The 22,798-nt window shown below is 46.8% G+C and overlaps 2 protein-coding genes across 3 annotated transcripts; both read right to left on the reverse strand.

Annotated features, from left to right (window-relative positions):
- Window positions 1–4,727: 4,727 nt before the first annotated feature.
- Window positions 4,728–8,150, reverse strand: LOC120662269 (L-ascorbate peroxidase 2, cytosolic). Its single transcript, XM_039941448.1, has 9 exons — window positions 7,939–8,150; window positions 7,659–7,833; window positions 7,505–7,570; window positions 6,579–6,627; window positions 5,795–5,880; window positions 5,626–5,705; window positions 5,378–5,480; window positions 5,227–5,285; window positions 4,728–5,133 (listed from the first exon to the last, which is right to left on the reverse strand). The coding sequence occupies exons 1-9, from the start codon at window positions 8,055–8,057 to the stop codon at window positions 5,118–5,120; spliced, it is 753 nt and encodes a 250-aa protein (XP_039797382.1). The 5' UTR covers window positions 8,058–8,150; the 3' UTR covers window positions 4,728–5,117.
- Window positions 8,151–8,751: 601 nt separating this feature from the next.
- LOC120662268 (protein RETARDED ROOT GROWTH, mitochondrial-like) lies at window positions 8,752–12,841 on the reverse strand. 2 transcript variants are annotated; one of them, XR_005670223.1, is made up of 8 exons: window positions 12,360–12,826; window positions 12,168–12,279; window positions 11,389–11,551; window positions 10,768–10,916; window positions 10,544–10,695; window positions 9,755–9,869; window positions 9,313–9,650; window positions 8,752–8,809 (listed from the first exon to the last, which is right to left on the reverse strand). XR_005670223.1 is itself a non-coding variant. In XM_039941446.1 (7 exons), exons 1-7 carry the CDS (start codon window positions 12,770–12,772, stop codon window positions 9,522–9,524), a joined length of 1,233 nt encoding a protein of 410 aa, XP_039797380.1. In that variant the 5' UTR covers window positions 12,773–12,841; the 3' UTR covers window positions 9,197–9,521. The 2 variants fall into 2 exon arrangements, 1 of the variants encoding a protein (XP_039797380.1); XM_039941446.1 differs by lacking the exon at window positions 8,752–8,809 and having other exon boundaries at window positions 9,197–9,650; window positions 12,360–12,841.
- Window positions 12,842–22,798: the final 9,957 nt, after the last annotated feature.

The following is a 22,798-nucleotide window of genomic DNA, read 5'->3' on the forward strand; positions in this document are numbered from 1 at the left end:
AAATCAGCCTCAAACCTTTCTCTCTCTCTTCTCTGTCTTCTCTCTCCCTCCCCTGTTTTCCCTCCTGCGCCCGACCATGGCAGGCCTCGACAGTCACCTGGCCGGCGAGGGCTGGCCAGCAGCGCCACGCTGCCCTTCCCCGACAGCCCATGGCGATCCTCTCCCCTCCCCTGGATCGTCCTCGTCCGGTTTAGCCTCGCCACACGGCGTCGTTCCTCTGCGCTCGCGCCACGAAGACGGCGCGACGCCGAGCCTTGATGCGCCCCTGTCCCTCACCTCGACCGGTCATCTGCCTTCGCTAGTAAGCTTCCTCGCCACTCCTCCCTCTCCCTCGGCGCCTATAAATATGCCAAAATACCCTTGAGTTTTATCGTCTTCTATATCTACATCCGCTGCCCCTCCCCATCCTTGCTCCCTCTGCCGCCCATCCCCCTCCCTGCGCCCTCTAGGGCGCGCAGGGCCGCGCTGCCCCCTCCCTTGACCGAGGAGCAGGGGCCATGCGCGCGGCGGAGCGGGCCATGTCTACGTGAGTGGGCTGCCTCCTCGCTCCTCCTTCCTCCGTCCATGGCCACCACGGCAGGATCCGTGCTGGTGCACCCCTCCTCCCGGCGGAGGCCATGGCGTGGCAGAGTTCGTGGCAGCCATGGCTGAGCTCGTGCCCGAAGGTGAGCAACATACATCGTCGGGCAAGGCGGACGGTGCGCGGCCGGAGGCGAGCAGTGCGCAGCGTCGCGGAGGTGGACCGGTCAGAGGATGTAGATATAGAAGATGATAAAACTCAATGGCTCTTTTGCATATATTCATGCCTCTTAAAGGGTTATGGACCTAACTGGCACAACTTAACAAGTTTAGGGTGCCAGATTTCGATTTTGCGAGCTTGTGGACCTAGGTGTCACCTGGGAACAAGTTCGAGGGCCGCTGGTGTATTTAACTCTAAATATAATTTAAATTTGTTGGTTTACAACTTTATAGTGAAATGTTGATCTAACTTGCCCGTCAACACAACTCATGCATATGCATTTCATGTAGACATGACCGCTCTCGCCAATGGAATGAACAAATCGATGCCTGAGCCCGAGAGTGAGCAGCGAGAAGCTCAAGATAATCTAACTGAAGCCGCCGAAGACCCGAACTAGAGTTCGAAAGAGTTCAAGGCTAACTTTGCTTAGAATGGCAAGCCCCGAAGCATAACTCTTATTTTCAACTTATGCAACTGTTATTTCTATATATAGTATTGTGCATTAAGTTTATAGGAGTTGAATGGAACTTTAGTTGCATGATTCTAGGTACCCATGTTCTGAATACTAGAGATAAAAGTCTGAGTAGATGCTCTGCTAATAAGGGCAGTAAAAGTTGAGTCATTTTCTGTCACTCACGAGAAAATATGAGGTAAATGTCTACTACATACTGCGTCGAGGGGCGGGGTCAGGTACAATGTTCATGGTTAAGGCCCCGTCTGTTTAGTGAAAAATGTTAGGACCGCAGTGTGTGGTAGTGGTGGTTAACCATTTGACCGTACTAACCACATGCTAAGAAATATGGTAATCAGTAAGCTAAAGAACTTGATTGGCTCGCTGAGTGAACTTTACTCTCACCCTCTTTAAACATTGTTCACATGCGGCCACATGCGGGTGCAGAGCTAGGCACCGATCCACAATCCGGAAAGAAAGAGAAAAAATTGCGTGGGTGACTCGATTCTCATGCGTGTGTTTTGGTCTGCCTTGCAAGGTTAATAAAATTCGATTCAAATTGTCCATATCTCGTGGTCATTGAGGCTCCTTAATACTTCTACCACATAGAGTAAAAAATGGAACAATGATGATGATAAATTTTATTGGATGCAAATTAATTCTTCCACCATGTGTGATTTTACATAGTTGCTTACGTAGAATAGTTAATTGAACTAGAATTTGATGCTAAAGCTTGAAAGTAAGGACTCATTTTTAGATGATTCTTGGCAAAACAAACCTCTCAAGTCAAAAGCCTTACATATCTAATAGTCGGCTTAGTATATTACACTAATCGGGCAATCTTGGTGAGTATTAATATACTCAGCCTTACTTGTGGTTTTGTTTTCATGTGAAAGTTTTGAGGACCATGCTCTTGGTTGGTTGGTGGAATGTGATACGAGCCCGGCCAATGATAATAATGTTGATTGATGTCATGTACAAGCTTCATCTTGATATTTTGTATCGTCGTTTAGAACTATCGTTTATTTTTTTTTCTGCACATGAACTCTGAATTACTTTTATGATTTCAAACTCGGTTTATAATAATAATTTAGTTTTAGAATTTGTGATGTACAATTTATGAAATAATGTAAACTCTGAACTCGCCTTCGTGTAGATTTGTCGGTACCCTGTAGCAGGGATACCCACTCCTACTACAGCAAGACATGACCCGCGTAGTTATCCGTAACTACTCCCAAAGGACGGAGCAGCCAGACCCCACGGGTCAGGCTCTTATCTCATCAGGCCAACGGCCCCAGACCCGTTTCCCGCTTGGGGACAAGTCCGGAGACGCCACGTGTCCCTGAGGAAGGGAAGCTCTGAGTTGACAGCCGAGACCCCGGACCCCCATAGGAGTCCGGGACCTCCCGCGTCCATCCAGACCTCCCACGCGGTAGAACCAACATACCGCCGGGGGTCCGGACCCGCCACGTGTCCCGGAGGCACGGGCGCGGGCTCGTGCGCGCACCTTCCGCTGGAAGACTCGCCCACCCACCGCATTCAATGCGGTGGGTTGAGGCGTGCTCGGCCACCGCGGCACGCGGGGCAGCCTTTGCCAGACCTCACTGTGCACCGCGAATTACCAAGGTACACAATGCAGCCGCCTGCGTCGCACCCACGCAGAGCCCGTCTACTGCATTAATTGGAAACGACGGCACGACACTTTTCCATCATGCTGCTTACGCCGCAAGCTACACGGCCGTTCAGCTACGTGGCAGGCGTCGCCGCTAGCTACGCCTGGCGCTGTTCCGACAAGACAGCGCCTAGACATGCTGAACGGAGAACTCCAGGAGCAGGCAAGGGAATCCAGGAGAGAGATCTCCTTCACCTGCGACGCCATAATGTATGAATAGTACATTATTCTATACCGCACCAGTTGGGCCCACCTGTCGGGGACCCAACGGCCATGTACGCGTCCCCTTGAGATATAGAAGGGAGGCGCTCGCTGTACACGACAAGCTCTCGGGATCACACACTCAGGCTCGCCCAAAATCTCGCAGACTCTCTCGGGGCAAGGCAATACAACACACAGTGGACGTAGGGTATTATGCTCCGGCGGCCCGAAGCACTCTAAACCCTTGGTGTTCATCGTGTTCTTGAGCGAGATCGAACTGGTCGCTAGCTAACCCCCGAGTACTCACCCTCTGGGCTTAGGCGGGTGCATTCCGCCACCCGGCTGTGATTTGCCACACCACGACAAAATTTTAGTATGCTTTTGGTTCGATCAAAGTTCAAATGGTTTTATCAGGATATTACCTAATAGACTTCAAATAGTTTTATCAAGATATTACCCAATAGACTGCTGGCTTACTCCGTTTTAAGTACTTTAGCTCTAAGCCTCTAATTGTCATTACGACGGTTAGGTTACCGTCTGCCACAGTGCCGGACTCTAAGAACATCTCCAAGAGTTTCTAATCTTACTTCCCTATCCTTATTTTAAAAAATAAATAAATAAACCTCTGCAATAGTTTTTTATACTAAATTCCTATCTCCTAACAATCGGTAAATCTCCCTATTCTGTGCGTAAAAATACGCACACCATCCCTCCTCCCGATCCTCCTCCCAGCGCCGTTTCTTTTTATCGCGGGCTTCTTCCCTGCGTTGCCGATTCGCTATGTCTTCCCTCTCGCTCTGGCAAAAGCTGCCGGCGATGATGCCGGGCATGATCCGGCGCAGGTCACGCCACGGCCCGACGCTACCTGCGAGGATGAAGTCGGCGGCGCGCTGCGCGACTTCCGCGAAGCACGAGCGGCGGACGCGGCCAGTACGGCGGCAGGCTGCAGCCGGCCCTCATGGGCACCAGGCCCAGCGTCGCCATCACCATTGCCGCGCTCGTGCTTGGCAGCATGCTGGTCTCCGCCGCCGCCGCGATGCACCATCTAGCGTTTACTGCCCCCAGCGCTGAGGAGCCAGCTGCCCAGCTCCAAAATCCTCCAGAACTTTCACGGCACTATGCCTCCCCCAATCATATATACCTACCAATTCAAGCCACCGAAAAATCACACAAAAAAACTAGTCAGATTCTTTTAATTCTTTCGAGCTCCAACTCTCTATTGTGCTCAATCGCCTCCTCCTCCCGTAGCCAGAGCAGAGGCGCGGTGGATCCACAAATTTTGATGATTGGGAAGAAGAAATGGGAATGGTAGGAGATGGATATTTTTTTCCTTTCCTATACCTATTTAGGGAGTTGGCAAATAACTGATTTGGGGAAGAAAATATAAAGAGCTAAGGCAAGGACTATGACGGCTTGGCAGTGTGCGGAGCAAAAGCCGCCGGTGATGCCCCCTCCTTCCAGCTGGCGGTTTTCCTTAAGTTTGTGAAGTGGAGCTGAAAAAATATTATGAAGTTGGTGAAATGAAGCAATTTTTTTTTAAACTGAAGTGCTCCCAAACAGACCTTTAAACACATTTCTATCACTCCAGTTCTATTTGGATGAAGCCTGAAAAAACACTCCTCTCCAATTTATAAGTATCTAGAAAAAGTCAAAATGACACACAATTTAAAATAAAGGACTACTAGTTATTTATTTTTCAGCTGCAAAGTCCAGACGTTCATGATTCAAAGAGAATGATATGGTCACCAACATCACAACAGATGGCCAAAACAACCATCTCTCCAAAAGAACCATGACATTACACACTACTGCACCTTCAGCTGAATTCATCAACCCCCGGAAAGGAAATCACAGTACTCTAACCGTTACATGGAAACACACGAAAGATGTATGGCCTGCCTCACAAGGCCCACGAATGTTTATTACAGACAAGCCGCCACCACACTCTTCCGGTTCGTAGTGGTCTTAGGTGCAAATAGCCACAAAGATAAATTGGCTAGGCAACAATCTTCAACCGCCCCCAGCCCCCTTCTTTTACCTTTTCTGGAAGCACCTTACGCCTCAGCAAATCTGCAATCAAGAAAACATGGTGCAAAGGGATCCACATTACTACTCTGTCAAATTGTTGAGCAAGCATTCTTCACCGATCAGGAGCACCCTTACCCCAATTCAGAAAGCTTCTGGTGGGCCTCAGCATAGTCAGCAAAGAAAGCATCCTCATCCTACAAATCAGGCAAAATCATCCAGGTCACAACCGACAAGCACAAGACAAAACTCTCCGGAAGAGGAGAAAACGCAAGGATCAAATATATACCGCTGCATATTTCTCAACAAGCGGGCGGAAGGATGGGTCAGAGAGGAGTGCTTTGTCACTTGGCAGCTGCAGAAGGCCTTCCTTCTCACCACTCAGAAGCTCCCTGCCAGAGTATTCAACTTTAACAAAGACTTGTCTCAAGGAGTTTGTAACCCTAAACCCTAAACCCACAAGGCTATTACCCGATCAATAGAGCTTGCTATTTAACTAGAAATAAGGGCATCCTTTGAAAGAAATAGCTCACTTACTTGAAGTAAGAGTTGTCAAAGATCAAAGGGTTGGAAGTCCAGGCTCCCTCAAAGCCAGACCTATCCTTGTGGCATCTTCCCTACATGAGATAGTCAATTACGCATAAGCAGCACCCTTCAAGTTCCGAAACACAAAAAATACAGAGGCTGGTTCAACAATTCCACCAACCAGGGTGTGACCACCAGAAAGCGCAACAATGTCCTGGTCGCTCAAACCCATCTGTGTGGAGAACACCTGCCTGAGGTGGTCAGAACCTGATGCAAGAGACCCCAACGAGTAAGTCCATCTAGGGATGTCAATGGTACAGATATTTCCCGACCGTATTCGATCCAGTTTGGAAGGATTTTTATCCCAATTCCAGATATTAAATATCTGTAACTGGTCCGTATCCGGATACTAAAAGTTACATTTTTATGATGTCAATATCCATTACAATCTTATCTGGCAAAAACTAACACTATCCGTATTTGAAAAAAAAAACAAATACGATATCAGCAATATCCATCCGTATTCGATCCGTTTACATCCCTAAGTCCATCTATCTCATTCCTACCAATTTATGGAAAATATAATTAAACCCTAAACCATTCTCACTTTATCACCCACACAACAAAGAAAGCAATCCAAGAACTGAAGGGAAATCTTGTTTGTGCATTTTCCTGCACTTGAGCTGTGTTTTTTTCCCCAAAAGAAGGATGCCACATAGTGCATCCAGAAGCATGCAAAAATTTTGGAACAAGACTCCCAACATGAGAACATATTTTTTAGAAAAAAAATGAATCACAAAAGGGAAGAAGCATAATCAAATACTTGCTACTGCTACTGCTACTGCTGAAATGCTCATATTTGAAGGGGAGGTATTATTGATGCATTCATTTCACGTCAACAGAATAAAACTAACATAAATGAAGCCATAAGCTTTGGCAATACAAAAACTATTTTCTAATTGTACCTTGGGTGGCATCAGGAAGGCGGCCTTCCGGTGGAGGCTCAGGCTTGTCCTACAGAATAAAAATGATGCTTTCATCAACACCTACGGCTAAATGGGTAAAGAAACAACAGTCCAAATCCATGCACAATAGCACATTCCCACATGATCTAATGTCTATTTCAAGCAAATACAAATACTATGGAAGGCTCTAGAGAGGATAATATTTTAAGCCTTAAACAACATCTCATAACACAGGAGATATAGCTCATTACTAATTACACGCTTACTATCTATTTTGACCTGGCCCAGCAAATAAATGATACATCCACGGAATGAGTACTACTTGAAAGAAACTTGCAATAATTCCATGTCAAGCATATTAGGCCTATGCAGAAGATCAATTGGCTCCATCATCACCCTATTACTACTCTATAATCATGGCAACTTTATTCAGCAAATGCAACACACGAATTTTTACATGTGGCATGTCATATGACAGATAAAGGAATGAAATGTAGACACGAAATTGCCAACCTATCAACAGTCCAACGAACCTACATAATGAGGGGCTGCAATAATTAGCATAGCACCACATAAATACAAGTTGGGGTAAGCTCATAGCACCACATAAATCCAGAGCCAAAAAGGCCTGATCAAAGACAGACAATATATAGAGTTAATCACTCGAAAGTATTCCAGCAAAGTCGAAGGACCCCACAGGGTGCTAATACAGTATTTCCGCACATCTGTATGTGTCCACATAAGCCAATAGGAAGATTTCAATTCTAGGTGTGCTGCAGGAGCAATTGATAGGCAGGTGTGCTGCAGGAGCAATTGGTAGGCAGAGGATAGGATTTGCTTGCTTAAACCCTAGCAAAATCTCAGGATTGTGTCGGGTTGGGTTGGGGCATGATTTGATGTTAACAAGAAGAATGGATCTGTCTTACCTGCCTCCCTGGGTGGAAGGGGACCTCAGGGCCGCCGGTGACCTCCACGGCCACGACCCCAGCAAGCTGCAGCGCCGTTAGAGCGGAAGATGTCATTCGATCCGGAACAAGGGGAATGTGTGATTGAAAGCGCAATCTCAGGCAGGCAGGTAACCTGGTAGAAATCAGCGTAGGATAGGATGGAGAACTGCTCCTTGATAGGTTCGAGCAGCCTGACGGCGATGTCGAGACCGGCGTTGGCTCCGTGCACCTGCTCAGCGGGGTTCTTCATAGTGCCGAAGGGCCCCCCGGTCTTGGTGGAGACATCGAAGGTGCCGGCGGAGTGCCAGCTGCGAGGGATTAAGCGAGTGACAACTGCACAGTGAGGAGGCCCGGCCAGATCGGGATGGTGGGGGCGAGGGGAATGAATGAAGAGAATCGGGCGGGCGGCTTACGCGAGGCGGAGCATGAGCGGGGCGCAGTTCTTCTCGGCGATGAGGCCGCGGAGCTTGCGCTTGGCCTTCTCGACCGCCTTGAGGTAGTCCTCGCTCACCGTGGGGTAGGCCTTCACCATGGCTGCTGACGTCACGATGCGGGAGAGGGGAGGAACCGAGGAAGGAAGGAAGGAGATGGATGCGTCCGGTGAGTGGGTGGGGGAGGCGGGCGTCGCGTTATATACGCGTAGACCGGCGGCACAGGGGAAGCTTCTAGTAGCGGGATCGAGGCCGTTGGGCGGCCGATCGTGCGGCTCCGATCGGGATGGGGGCCCACTGGACCGGCGTGCTCGCCTGCTCGGACGGTTCTGCCCCTTCCCCAGATCCAGTCATAGCGTCCGTGGCGGGCATTCCGGTAATTTCGAGCGGGGGTTGTGTGGGAACACGGCAGGGGCGTGGAGATTCCTCCGGGGAGAGGTGGCACGTGGTGTGCGCCGATTGGCAAGATTGACTGCTTGGCCCACGTCAGCTAGCTGCACTGCGGCAATTTTTTTTTGCCGCTCCAGCTCCTCTGTCGTTCTTTGTGGCATTGCATCGCACTATGTAGTGTACTACTCGTATGTATGTGCCTTAGAGTCTATAAATACCAGTATGCCACCTTTTGAAATTACTTGCTGCTTCACACTTCTTGAGAAAGGCTCCTTTCACACCTTTGAGCTTCAGAGTTCTCTTGCTCCTTGCTCCTTGCACCACCAGCCACAGCCAAACAAACATAGCCAAACCACAGCCAAGCCACTAGCCACAGTCATCAGTTTCACCTGGTCTCTCATGGTATTGGTATTCAGTCACCCAAACTACACTATTTGCACCCTTCGATTTTGTCACGGTAAAAATCCGGGCCATAGTCACAGAATTCGGAGTCGATGCCTCGTCCCACGACCCGGGAACGCCGTTCCGATTCGAGGGTCGGGGTCAAAGAGGGTCAGTGTCCCATTCAAGGTTGGATCGTGTCCCGGTTTGAGAGGGGTCGCAGCCCATTGCTAGCAGATTTAATTGGGATAAGAAGGTTATTGACAGCGGATTGAGGTGGTTTTTATTAGATAATAAGCTGAGTACGTGTAGTATGATCTAAATGTACTATTTTGTATGTTTCTTATATGCTTGTGCAGATTAGTTTCTTCATTTGTAGCACGCGCACACACACATATATATATATAGTTTTTGTCTTTTTAAAGACGCATCGACCCGAAAATATCGACCCGAATGAATTAGAGTCGCGTTCCACATAATAATTTATCGTTCCATAGAGATATACCCCCTTCGTACCACAATTTTATAAAGTGACGTCCCTCGACCCTCGACCCCGTTCCTCGACCCAGGAACTTTGTGACTATGGTCCGGGCACCTTTGCATTGCATTCGCACTAAACCAAGTCAAAGGACTAAGACTACGCTGTGTGCGACCATCATCTACCATTCCCAATATGATCCCCACTCTATAGCTACTACTCTCCTTCACAAATTGATTGAGGCTGCCAATGGCATCGGGGGCAACACAAAATCCTTGGCCAAAACACCTCCCTCGTTCCGTGTTCAGGATCCGCGCTACATCTGCTCCTGGATGATGTTATAAACAGATATCAATATCTCCACACTGATCAGGATGATAATAAGCCATTCCAGAAAATCCGACTTCCTGTTCTGAAGGATCTCCTGAAGAAACCTGATGTTGTGCTGCCAATTTCAAAAATATCGCACGCATCAGAAATACAGAAACACACAACCATAAAAACTTTCATTCAACCACTGAATTTTCTGCATCAAACCACCAGCCTTACCTCAACAAATTTCAACTTAAAGTCAAGGTTTCCAAATCTTTGGGTTAGCTCATATTCATCTCGAAGGTATTCCCAAATTTGAGCGTAGTTTGCATTTTTCCATGCTATGTCTGACCTGGAATCCACAAAGGTCTAGTGTAAACATGTGCTCAAATATAAACATAAAAGAGTTCATCTCAAAGTCAGAATCCAACAGCTATGGCAGGGAAACAAGGAGAAAACTGCATAAAGAAATAACACCGACAAATTAAATTACAGTAAACATATAAGTCAAATTCAGATCACAGATGGAAACTGAACTAGTATTTTTCCCCAACTCACAAAAGGCAGGCCAAATGAAACACGTTTCTTACAACAAGGCAGCGAATTTCAGAGGAACTATGCATTGAAAGGAATACCGCCTGACAGTCATGCAATGGTAAATAAGTAATTTGGGTTCGTTTTTTACAACAATTATGCAAGCTTGGTCTTTTCCCATCTACTTTACAAACCTGTACAGAATCACATAAAACTAAAGGTAAACTAAAAATAAAGCAAAAGCTTGTCTCCCATATGGAGACAAGCTAAGCAGCAGCTTCATGAACACCGGTGTACTGTCTGACTACGGGATGCACATATGCAACATCTCTGGCAGGAGAATGCACGTGTAATTATCAAACTCAAAGAAAAATTGCAAATGTTGCATGCAACAAAGGATATTAGCCTTTAGTGTCAGGGAATGGGACAAGGAATATTCATAAATTATTTACATTTAGGAAAACTAAACTAGTCAGCCAGAAGCTACGATACCTTTCAAAGAGTCCAAGCTTAAGAATAACATCTGCCAAGTTAGAGTTGGCCTTCCCTACGAGCTGGAAAAGCTTCTTCCTCTCCATAGTGAAGGTACCAGTTTTTTCCATACCACGATTGATATCTGTGAACTCAGCTACCATTCCATCCACCTATGAACAAAGATAATTGATTAGATTTCTTGATGTATCATCACAACATCTCTTCTTCTGAATTATACGTACTTGACGGATATAGTAGTCAAGAGCAATACTCTGACCCAGGACACTTCCAATCGTACGGATTCCATCAATACTCAGATCCCTAAGCACAATATAGTCAAGACCACCCTGCATCCATGTCTCCAAGGTAGGCTTCTCAACAACAGCATAATCTGCAGTTGGGAAAGGTTGTGTCATGGGCATGCTAACGTTTAGATGACACAACAGCCCCCATAACAATAAATGCAAAGAAGCGACAATAAAAAATAATGCAGATAGGTCAAGTTGCTAGGAATATATTTAGTGAAGCAAATACCATGTGCTCTCTGCCAAGTAACGCAACAGGATGGTAAACCTCTATATAAGCCAAGAACAGTTCTCGTCACAGAACTTACCATAACCCATGGGTGCCATCATCTGCAAATCAATAACTCCAGATATCATGGGATATTTTTGTCTGCAGTTGTTGATTGAAGAACACTATAGACATACAATAGAGTATAACCTTCTATAGATGCCTCTTATACCATGAGATACATTTAACTCTATTAGGATAGTACTAATGCAAGGAAACAATGATAACATCCAAAGCAGATAAAAAGAATGAGAAACTCTACTCCTTGAGGACAAGTGTTCTGGGCTTACCATCTTTTCTCATCTCTGGAAGTAAACCTGATGCATGCTTCTCGACAATTTTTAGGTATCCATCTGCTTCATGATCAGAAACATTAAACAGAACGATGGACCCATATTGGAAAACGACCATGTAGTGACAATGGCTCTCATCTATGACACCAGACTTAAAACCCTGTGAAATAATGATAAAACTAATCCAGTAAGTATGCTCTCTGCATGTCGTTAACAAACAATCTAGGAAAAAAAAAACAAACACAGACCTTTAGAAAGGCAATAAGTAGAACATGTACATATCATGAATCATAAGCAGGAGCATAATATGAACATATTGTACAAAGACAATCATCATATACTACCAAAATGCTGTCTCGGGAAACAACAAAAGACAGACCGAACTCTATCCTAACTTGCAATCCCAGTGAGCACAGGCAAATCAAGAATAGAGCTTTCAGATAGCCTTCTGCAAAGGCTGAGTTCAATAGCGATTATACAGGCATACAGTCGGGTGTGTGCGTGTTGTTGGGGGGGGGGGGGGGGGGGGGCAACACTATGACAAATGAAGCACAACATCGAAAAACAGTAAACTTCAGCCTGCCGTGGTGTTTCAAACTTGGAATTCAACATTGCAAATAAAGGAAATGCAGACAGCAGGGCATATTAACTTCCTTTTGGGTTTCAATTTTAAGAATCTGTTGAAACATTAGACTTTACTTTGCAGACCATAAGATGCCTTCAACATCTGCTGATTCTATCGTGATAATAAGAAAAAATAAGATTGGGTTAGGTACCTCGGGGTCTCCCTTGACATCGTAGTATCTAAGTACGACGTAGTTGGTGGCACGCGATGTAGGTGGGATGACATTGAAGGAATTCTGGGACTGGAGGCTCCGCAGGTCGATACTGGGAGAGGCCTCATCAAGCATCAGTTGATCGCGGAATCCGGAACAAACAAGCAGATTTTGGGAGAGATGAAACAATACCTGGTGCATAGGAAGAAGGCCTTGACGGGGACGACCCGTGTCTGGTTCTCCTGTGCAACCTCGAGAAGGTGCTCGTGGTAGTAGGCCTCGTCGTCGGAGGCGAGTTCTTCCGGCGGCGGCGGAGGCAAGGGCGCGGGCGGGGGTCCCTGGTCTTTGGAGTCGAGATGGTCCCTCCCGGGGGCGGGGGCCGGGGAGACGGATGCGAAGGGGCGGAGGAGGGGGAGGCGGGACGGGACGCCGTGGGGTTGGGGAGGCGGGAGGCGGCGCGGGCGGAGGAGGAGCAAGGAGGAAGGGAGGCGTGGAGGAGGAGGCGGGGAGCGAAGGGCTAGGGTTTGGAGGGCTCTGGCCGTGGTGCGCGAGGGGGAGAGGAGGAGGGGCCTCAGGAGGCTTTGGAGCCTTGACGACGCCTCCATGGCCGCCTACTCTGCTCTGCTCTGCTCTGCTAGAATGGATGTAGGAGCAGGCTCTTCTCCTCACTTCAATCCTCCCCCACATTGCAGGCAGCAAGCAAGCAAAGATATGGAGATTATTTGCTCCGCCGCTCGGCGACTGCCTGTGTGTGGGGTGAATCGCAAGGCCCAGCCCATATACAAGCCAGACCTGTTGCATTTTCCTGCACTAGAGGTGGCCACAACGTAGATAAGAATTCCTGGACCGTAGGATCGGCTGAACAGTTGAAGATGTAAATTTTGCAAAAATCTCTCAAATTTTGGTGAAATCATCCTGCAGTTCATGAATGACGATTCTGCAAAAGAGCTCCCGACTCTTGACGCAGGACCCACATATGTATTTAACCACACCAGTTTGCACCGAAGAATTGGCTATTATGTTGAGTCATCTCTAACAAATTCAATTGAATTTCAATAAATTCTAAGATATTAATGTGATGTTCTAGTACATCAGGTCTGACTCTTAACATTGGACTCACATATAGATCTAGTTACACTTATCATTTTAAGTCATATATCCAATAAATTTCAATCAATTTTATAAGCCTAATTACATAAGCCTGAAATTCTTATCCTTCAACCCTTTCCCCTCCGTACGGGCGCACGGCGGCCGCACGCCGGCATCGCGCAGGTACACTGGGGCAGCCTTGCACCTAGTCTCGCTCCCGCACAGCACGGCAGAGGTCGGCCATGACCTCACACCCACGCCGGCGCACCTGTAAGTGCATTTGTCCCCCCTCAATGGATTTTGACGATAATGACACTTACAATTAAGGAGCTAACGTGTTTATGAAGCTATGAGCAGGACCTAAAATCATTGAAATGAGAAAGAGCAATTAACGACACCATATTTGCTAAAGAGACGGTGGATGAGCTTCAACGAGGATCTTTTATAATTTTCTATTTTGAATTTTGAATTTGAGTATAGGATCACCGTACTATTAAGAGGGACGCGGAAATATAGTATGGAGTTGCTAAAGTGCTTAGAAGAACTAATAAAAAATCACTAGAGTCACTACACACACTCCACAGTTTTATCCCTGCAAAATTTGTATGGGTTGGAAGTTCCGACCCACCTCGGAAGTTCTCTGTTACTTCCGTGAAAACCCTCTCGGCCACCAGATATACACTGTACCAGAAGTTCCGACCCCCCCCCCCTCGGAATTTTTGTATTACTTCCGATAAGGGGCTCTCGGGCAAATTCCTGATTAACAGATCGGAAGTTCCGACCTAGTGTCAGAAGTTCCGATAAGTGCATAAAACGCCAAGTAATAGCTAGTTTTTGGGGCTCGAGTATTTATATCCCTCAGCCCCCCCACCATTCATTTGTTGCTGCTCCTCCCGACATGAACACACTCTTGAGCCTCCAAAACCTCTTTCCATTCCCTCCAAGAGCTAATCCTTGAGTTGATTCAAGATAGGGCTTGGACAAGAACAAGATTTGAGTGTGAGCTTGAGCTTTGACTTGTGATAGCAGCCATCACCATCTTGAGTGCACAAAGAGCATATCCACTCTTCCGATTCGTGTTTGTTACTCTCGGAGCTTGCTCCTAGACGGTTCGGCGTCGCCCGTGGAGCGCCCTCTCGTGTGTGAGCGCCCCGAGAAGTTTGAATCACCTTTGTGGACAAGAGCTAGTAAGTACTCAATCCTCCTAAGTGGTTGATTGGGTGAGGAAAAAGAGTTATAGGGCAACCCGGCTCTTTGTGAGCACCTCAACGGAGACATAGCTTCCTTTTGTGGAAGTGAACTTCAGGAACAAATCGTGTGTCACTTGCTCTTCATAATCATATCTTGTTTTAGCTGACTTTTGTGCTTGTTTTGTCCCAATCTACATTTGTGTAGTGTTTCTTTGTACAAGATCACTTGCAGGTTGCTCTAGAACACATTTGTGAACTTTTAGTTCAAACACAATCCCAGGTTTCTCCAAAAACTTTTGAATTCATTCAAATCATTATCCTTGTCGGAACTTCCTTCGTAGGGTCGGAAGTTCCGACAGACTAATCCGCTGCGGAGAATTTTTAAGTTTTTCAGGTTCGCCTATTCACCCCCGCTCTAGGCATCACCAAGATCCTTTCAGCACCCACACGCAGTCAGGTGCGGAGGCACCCCACATGACGGCCGCTGGCCTCGGCTCCGGCCTCCACTCCGCGAGCCATGACCTGGCTTCCAATCCGTTGTCCGCCTACACCCACCTGAAGCCCCGACAAGCGACCTCACCGACCTTGGCGCTTCGCCATACCGTGACCTCGTTGGCCTCGCTAGTTTGCGAATCAAGTAGGCCAGGAGGTACGACGGCATATCCCTTACCTAGATCTCAAATTTCATGCATCATCTAAGTGTCAAACTCGTACCGAGACTCATCCAATGTGGTCGTGTATGTGTTTGTCTTTTTGCATTTGTCAAGAAGTGAGCAATGTCGGCCCATAGTGCTTAAGTGGTTCTCAAGCTGATGCTGCATCTCACCTTGTGTGGTGTTGCTCTGTTTTGTAATAATTGTGACTATTATGTATTTACATTCGTATTTGAATACATGTGTGTTGATGCAAGGTTTCGAATTATGCTGGTTTGTAAAAAAAAAAGGTTTTGAGTTACCCATTGGGTTTCGGGGATCCAAGGGTTCTGATTTTGGGATAGATTTTCATCCGAATCGGAGTTCAAGGCGGGTTTAAATTCAAATTTTGGGTTTAGGTGCCTAAACACTCCACCCAATCGAAACCCAACCCATTACCATTCTTTGCCTAACCCTGACCTCCTCGAGGAGTATTGAACTCACCCACGAAATAAAGATGACAGCACCAGACGACCGAGAAACTCGTACTATAGCCCCCGGCCATGCCATGTCCTGCCAAAAGGAGATGGCGGACATGATAGAGGCTACATCAAGCGGCGCCGCTGACCAGGCAAACTTGACTTAGCATCGCGACGTGGTGGAACGCAACTAAAATGAGGCTCTAGCTAGGACATGTGTAGAGCTCCCAACCTCCCCCTCGCCAGGATATCAACCCCAGGGTGAGATACCCCTCCTTAATTGTAGCCTAGCCAACAGATATGGAGTTGGGCCTTCTTTCTTTCTCTCTAGACACTCTCGACTCTCTCTCTCACGCACACAACACTTGCTTGCAAGTACCCAGCACTCGATCACAAGAAACACAAAGCTGACCACCCACACTGGACATAGGATATGTTTATACCATTTTTTGGTACGTGTCAATCTGATAATAGGCAGCCGATGAGGAGTGGGCCGACGGAGGGCAGAAAGAAACATATTGGGTCTGTTGGCTAGAATGGATGTCGCAGCCAGTGGAGCTAAGGAAGGACTGATGGGATCACGTCAGCAAGTTATCTCGTAGATTTGGAGTCATTTGTTTAGGAAAATTTGTTTCTTGCGATTCAAGTTATAATCTCACCGTATCGGCAACGAGATCTATGTTTAGTTTATAAATAGCGGACCTCCGGCATTTGTAAATCTTGATCAACCACATCCAATAAAAACATTTACATTCATCGCATCTACTTTTCTCGCAGGCGGCTTCGCCATAGTTGCAGTAGTTTTTCTTTTTATGGGTTTCTTCTCAGCAAGCATGTTAATCGTTTGCTGGTAAGTTGTAAGTTGAGTTGCGTAGATAGATCCAGGTTGACGGTGCATCGCTTCTTCCTCTATCTATAGCGCTCAAAGTTATCGAGGGAGGTAGATCCGTCCGGCGGGGTCTGCCTTGTTCACCAATTTATCGATAAAAGCTATCAATTTGTTAGGTTAATTGATCCGTTAATCTAGCCTGTTGTTGCTTTTATCATCAGTTATCGGTACCAGCTTAGATCTTGTTAGGTTAATCCGTTTGATTTAGTTTGTTTTAAATTTTTACCACAAGGTATCGACATCTGCTTAGATCGTGCTAGGCTAATCCATTTAATCTAGTTTGATTTATGTTTTTGTCACAAGTTATCCAGTTTAGATCTATCTTGATCGACCACCTCTTGATCTTATCACGCAGGCCGATTTGGGTTTAGATCTAAGTGTTGCTCGGGATTTCTTCAAAAAAAAAGGTGTTCCTCGCGAGCTACATTGCTTTAAGCGTACCTTACTTTTCCCCAATCGGCTGCACGAGCCTATTGCTGGCGTCATCAGCATCGGCTGGCTAGCCGATAGCCTTTTGAATCTAGCGTCTACTTTTTTTTGTCAATTGTGGAGTGTGAAGATTTTCCATTCGGCGGGGAAATTTTTGCGTCAGCAGGACAATTGTCTTTGAGTGCTAAACTAAACCACACTAGTTTAGGATAATTTTCGAAACCAGTATAAACCTTTGTCTCTGATTGTTAGTCATCGAGCTGCGGAGAAACGCGACGTAATTTACTAGCCGGTAAATGAAAGAGAGAATTCCTTGTGTAGCGCAAGAAAAAAAACCTGCTGCTCTGTGTAGCACTGGAAATGTTTGTCGGCCCTATTTGACACCCAAAATTTTCTTTTGTTCCTTCCTTGGCACCAGGGCCGTCCCGGAGAATTCTGAGGCCCTGTGCAAAATCCTAGTTAAGGCCTAAACTTAAATGCTGAAAATGAAACAATGACCATTCATTCTATAAGTTTACGGCAACATAAGCTAGAACCGGATCTATACCATTGCTCGAATGTGTTGATAATTTTTACTCGAAAAAGCATCACACGCATACATAATCTTGGGCCCAGCTAATTAGCGCGCGCTAGCAGGAATACTAGCGCTCGATCCCGACAGTGGGTGATTTTTCCTTTTAAGGAAAGTTTCTCTCTCCACAATTTTCTACTTTCAGTAAGTTACTTAAAACATATATATGTATAACTTTCTTCGACATAACTATTATCGATAATTTTGCAGCATAAATTTTATGATACTTATAATTTTTATGCATAAATTTTTCCAACCAACTTTTATAGGATAATATTTTAACATGACCCGTATAAATTTGACGCATAACTTTTTAACTTCATTACTAAATGATAACTTTGAACATAATTTTCACGAAAACTTATCAGACAACTACAATTTTGCGTCATACAGCTTGTAAACGTATAACTTATCGGGATAAGTTTTCAACACAACTTCAATGAAAATATAATCAGGAAGACTTCTCGAACAACCTTTTACTAAGTTCATCATACAACTTCTAAAGCACAATGTTGGATATAATTTTTTAGGAGAATATTTCTAAAATATTTTTCAAAAGAATTTCTCTTGAAAAATACATAGTAGAAAGTGAAAGGAAAAAAACTGAAAAGAAAAGAAACTAGAAAAGAGAAAAAGAAAACAAATCAATAGTGGTGGGGGTGTCACGGACGCGGACAAATGACAAATCAATAGTGGGTGGGGGGGATGGTGTCACGGACAGCCGCGCGTCCTCTCGGCTGCAACGTCGCGCGGTACAGCTAGCGGGCGATTGCTGTTTTGGATTTCCGCATAATCTTCACTTAAAAAAACAACATTTTTTGGTGTCCCCTGAAATTTGAAAGCTACATTAACAAAAGTAAATGATGCACTAATCAATATTCAATAACCAAACATAAAGCCAGAAAGAAAGAAAATGCATGAGATGGCTTGGCCGCTTAAACTTGCGAGACGACAAGAGCCAGCATGGCCGAGCAGGGTGGGGCACAGACTGGGCATTGGTGATTGACGCTGCCGTCCTCTACTTGCTTGCCCTCACGCTACACTTGGACTTGGGAGCAGATGGAGCTGAACAGCATTGGAAGAGCAAGGGCGCAGGGAGCCAGCGCCAGGGAAGGTGCGCGTGTGTCGACGGTGCCACAGGCTACACCGTGCATTGGCAAGGCTTCCCCTGCGCCCTTGGCCGACTTGCCCATCGCACCTTGCCCGCTGCAGCAGCCAATCGGGCCTTGGCCGCCGCCCGAGCCCCACGAGGCTGCTCGTCACCGCAGACGCTCGCAGCCCGCCCGCGGCCAAAGGCAGCCCGCTGCCGCAGCCTACCCGTCACGACCGCCGCAGCCACCAACAACCTGTCCCGTCGCCGCATCTCCCCACGTCCTGCCCGCCGCGGCTGCCGCAGACGCCGCCTGCGGCCAGCCCGCAGCCGCAGCCACGAGTCCCCATGCTGCCTCCCGGGCAAAAGGGGTCGCCCCAAGTTCACGAGAGGACAAGGGTCGGGGTTTCTGAGAGGGGAACATATCTAGTGCAAACCAAGAACTTCGTGCAAACCCGTGCAAACCTACTAAAAAAAGTTTCAAAAAATTCTGAAAAAAATCATGAATGTGCTTCTCAGATTACATCATCCATATATAAAATTTCATGGTCAAATTCGTTTTACTCTAGAAGTTACAAAAAAGACAAATTTGAGATGCATTTGAACCATTATTGTTGTCAGAAAATTTGTCTTTTTTGTAACTTCTAGAGTAAGATGAATTTGACCATGAAATTTTATATATATATGAGGTAAGCTGAGAAGCACATTCATGATTTTTTTCAGAATTTTTTGAAACTTTGTTTAGTAGGTTTGCACGGGTTTGCACGAGGTCCTTGGTTTGCACTAGATACGTTGCCTTCTGAGAGAGGAGGTTCAGTCAACCAAGAGTATAAGTGTCCTTGAGGACGCAGTCCGTTGTCCCGGCCTAAGTCTAACCCACTCTCCACTGTGCCCGGGCTGGCACGACCCGTCAACCGTGACAGGGGTTGGGCTGCCACCTCACACGACTCGGCACGGAGTTAGCAGGCCGTTCCGATGTTGGCCCGCTAATTCCAAAGGTCACCCAGCCCAGTCCACAGGCCACAGCGTGAGCCACAGGCCACACTCCAAAGACCCGCTAACTCAAACCTAGCTCCCAAGTGTTGACGCGAAAAGATCACACACCAAGCCTAAGAGCACCGTTCGCCAAGTTTAGACTGCAAATGCTTCAAACCGAGACATGCCAGTCAATTTAACCTGTAAATTGACAAAGAATCAACAAACCGTCAAATTCGAGAGCGTATCGGCTGAATTTCCGAATGACTCTCACGCAGTATATTGGCAAGGCGCTGCCGATACAGGAAACGACAACACATCGAACAGGATAAGCGTGTATTAAAAGCGATCTATAAGAAATCGACAAGAAATTGCCGATTTCGGTATGCAGCAGATGGCTAAATCTAAACCGACAAGTGCCAAGAGACAGTGCACAAATCCACGAATGTATGGATCTGAGCAAAGCTAAGCTCACAATAGATCTAATCGGCTCTGCAAGATTTAACGTGACAGCAAGAGAGATAATAGCCGATTAAACAGATTGTGAGCCGGATAAATTGTGAATAGATCTAAACGAGAAAACAGCGATGCACCAGAGATCAAAGCTTAGATAAATTCGATAACTTTTGAATAGATCTGAACGAAGCAACAACGATACGCCCGGAAGCTAAAGCTCAGATTTACTCGGTAAAACGAACACTTACCAGCAAACCAAGTCGCTGGAATGTGAGGCATCCTTGATAAGCTTGAAAGGACTCGCAGAAAAGAAAGTAGCGAAGCCGCTGACGAAAAAGTAAATTGCAGAAAAGTATAAAGTTTTGTTTGTTAGATGTGTATCAATCTTTTACAAAGACCGGGGTCATATATTTATACCCCATGCTAACCGAGTCCTAGCCGATTACGGCAAATACAACTCTGACTCAACAAAAACTAACTCTAATAAAGATACCGCCTTCCAAACCGAGACCCTCCAAGATATGATCAATTCTATCTTCCCGTCGACCGACGGAACTCCCAATCAGCAAGCCGCCACCTCCTTGTAATCGCCCCGCCGGTCGCCAGCCGCCAGCCCCCGCCTCCAATCCTCCACTGTCTCCCCTAGTCCCCTTCCCCTCCATCTCTGATGAGCTTCAAGCGGTCCGACCTCTGTTGTTGGGCTGGGCTATGTCGGGCTGGCCCGACACGAAACAAGCCTGTGGGCTCGTGCTTGGGCCGTCAGGGGACCCCGTGGGCTAGTACGACACGACCCGTAGAGATATTGGGCCGGGCTAGGCACAGCCCATTAAGAATGGGCCAGGGCGGGCCCGGGCCAGGGCCGCGCCGGGCGGCTTGAATGGCCATCTATAACCAAGAGCCCCACTATTTTTTTTTCACGGGTAGTTTCCACCAAACTTTGTTAACAGATGTAATGGAAGTGTTAAAAAGGGAATGAGATAAAGTTTTAGGTAAAGTCCACTTTTCAACCCTAAACCATCACGATTAGGGATGGCAACGAGTATAAATCCATCGAGTTTTGCCACCCCAAACCCAAATCCATGAAAAATATTTGAACCCATTAAAAAACCCATACCCGTGACGGGTTTAGAATTTTTGCCCAAACCCAAACCCATCGAGTTACCGGGTACCCACAGGTCATCCATGAGTCTACACTTACTATACAATTTTTTCTCATGATTAATAAGTTTAATATAGTAAACATCATTGTAGCGTATTATGAGTAAGGAATCTATGTTCACTTAAAATTACAAAAGAAAGTAAAAAATAAATAAAAACATCTATATTTAAATGATCATAACACTATACAAAGTCACAAATCCATCGTATGCATATACAACACGCCAATTGCAAAGCGACAACATCCATACCCACCACTTAAGGGTTCACCAAAATAAGAATTGAAGGAAAGGGATGTTCACGGGTTTAAAATGACAAAATAAAATGACAATTGCTCTATGTTGGATCGGGTTTAAAAAAACCCATGGGTTCACGGGTTCGAGTATTGTAGGAACAAACCCGTACCCATAAACCCAACGGGTAGTATTTTGTGCCCATTAATAAACCCACGAGTCAAAAAGGAGACCCAAATCTGTACCCTAATGGAGTAAAAACCCATCGGATTTCGGGTACCCATTGCCATCCCTAATCATGATCGTCCGATTTTCAAGCCGGAACTACAAAATCGGACATCCTGCACCAGCCAACTATCAAAACCGTGCAGATTACCCTCCTCAAACTCAAACCACCTGGTTTTGATCCACGTCACCCATCCCACGTGGCGCCAGTGGCCACTTCAGCTTTTCTTCTTTTACCGTCTCCTCTCCCTTTCTCTCACAGACAGGTGGTCCATCTGAGGAATGCCCTTACCATCCCACCCCGCGCCTCGCCGTCGCCAGGATCTGCGACCTGCTAGGATGGCCCGATTAGGGCGAGGGGGAGTTCGCGGCGGCGCGGGTGGACGCGGCTCTGCGGGAGGCGGTGGCAGCCGCATGACGGCGGCATGGCCCATGCGCATGCCGGCTGCACTGTCTGCCGCAATAGCGACCTGAAGACTCCGCCGCGGGTGGAGGGTGTGAGAAGGGAGCCCACTAGCACATGATCATGGCGTGGCTTGTTCTCCTCCTCATCCTCCATAGCGCGGCCACTTGTGCTAGCACTCGCCCCTCTCGGAGCCGAGTGTGTCCTCATGCTCCGGCACTGCCACAAGCACCCCTTCTCGCACCACCGGGGGAACAGGCCAGGGAGCACCACGGCCCCTCCCTAAACCCAACGCTGCCTTCACCTGATGATGAGGACATCGCTGCATCGGATGCGTACACGTTGAAGTCCGACTCGTCTTCAACTTGGACTTCGTTTCCTTCTCGGATTCCAGAAACAGTCTGCACCAAAAACGACGCCACGGCCACATACAGAGTCCGTTTGAGGAGATCTTTATATGGATGGAAAGATAATTTCATATCCTTTCTAACACCACCAGATTCAGGTCCATAGCTATTCGGAGTCGACGGGAATTAATGAAACAATTCGACATCCAGAATCTGGAAAGGTGCTGCGCCACCTCTTTTGGGCCAATGGCCCGTGTATCGTGTCGGGCCTTTAGCCCAAGTTGTGGGCGCCCCCTCCCTGGTCGCCCCAACCCTAGGACGCCCTAGCTTTTATATAAACTCAGTAGCCGCCGCTGCTTAGACTTGGGTTTTGTTTAGTCTTGAGTTTTCCTTTGAGGAACAAACATTGCATCGTTGTATCTGTGGCGACAAGTCCTTATACATTGATCCAAGGCCCCGTTCTTG

Source organism: Panicum virgatum, chromosome 2N, assembly GCF_016808335.1.
Source record: "Panicum virgatum strain AP13 chromosome 2N, P.virgatum_v5, whole genome shotgun sequence".
NCBI lineage: Eukaryota > Viridiplantae > Streptophyta > Magnoliopsida > Poales > Poaceae > Panicum > Panicum virgatum.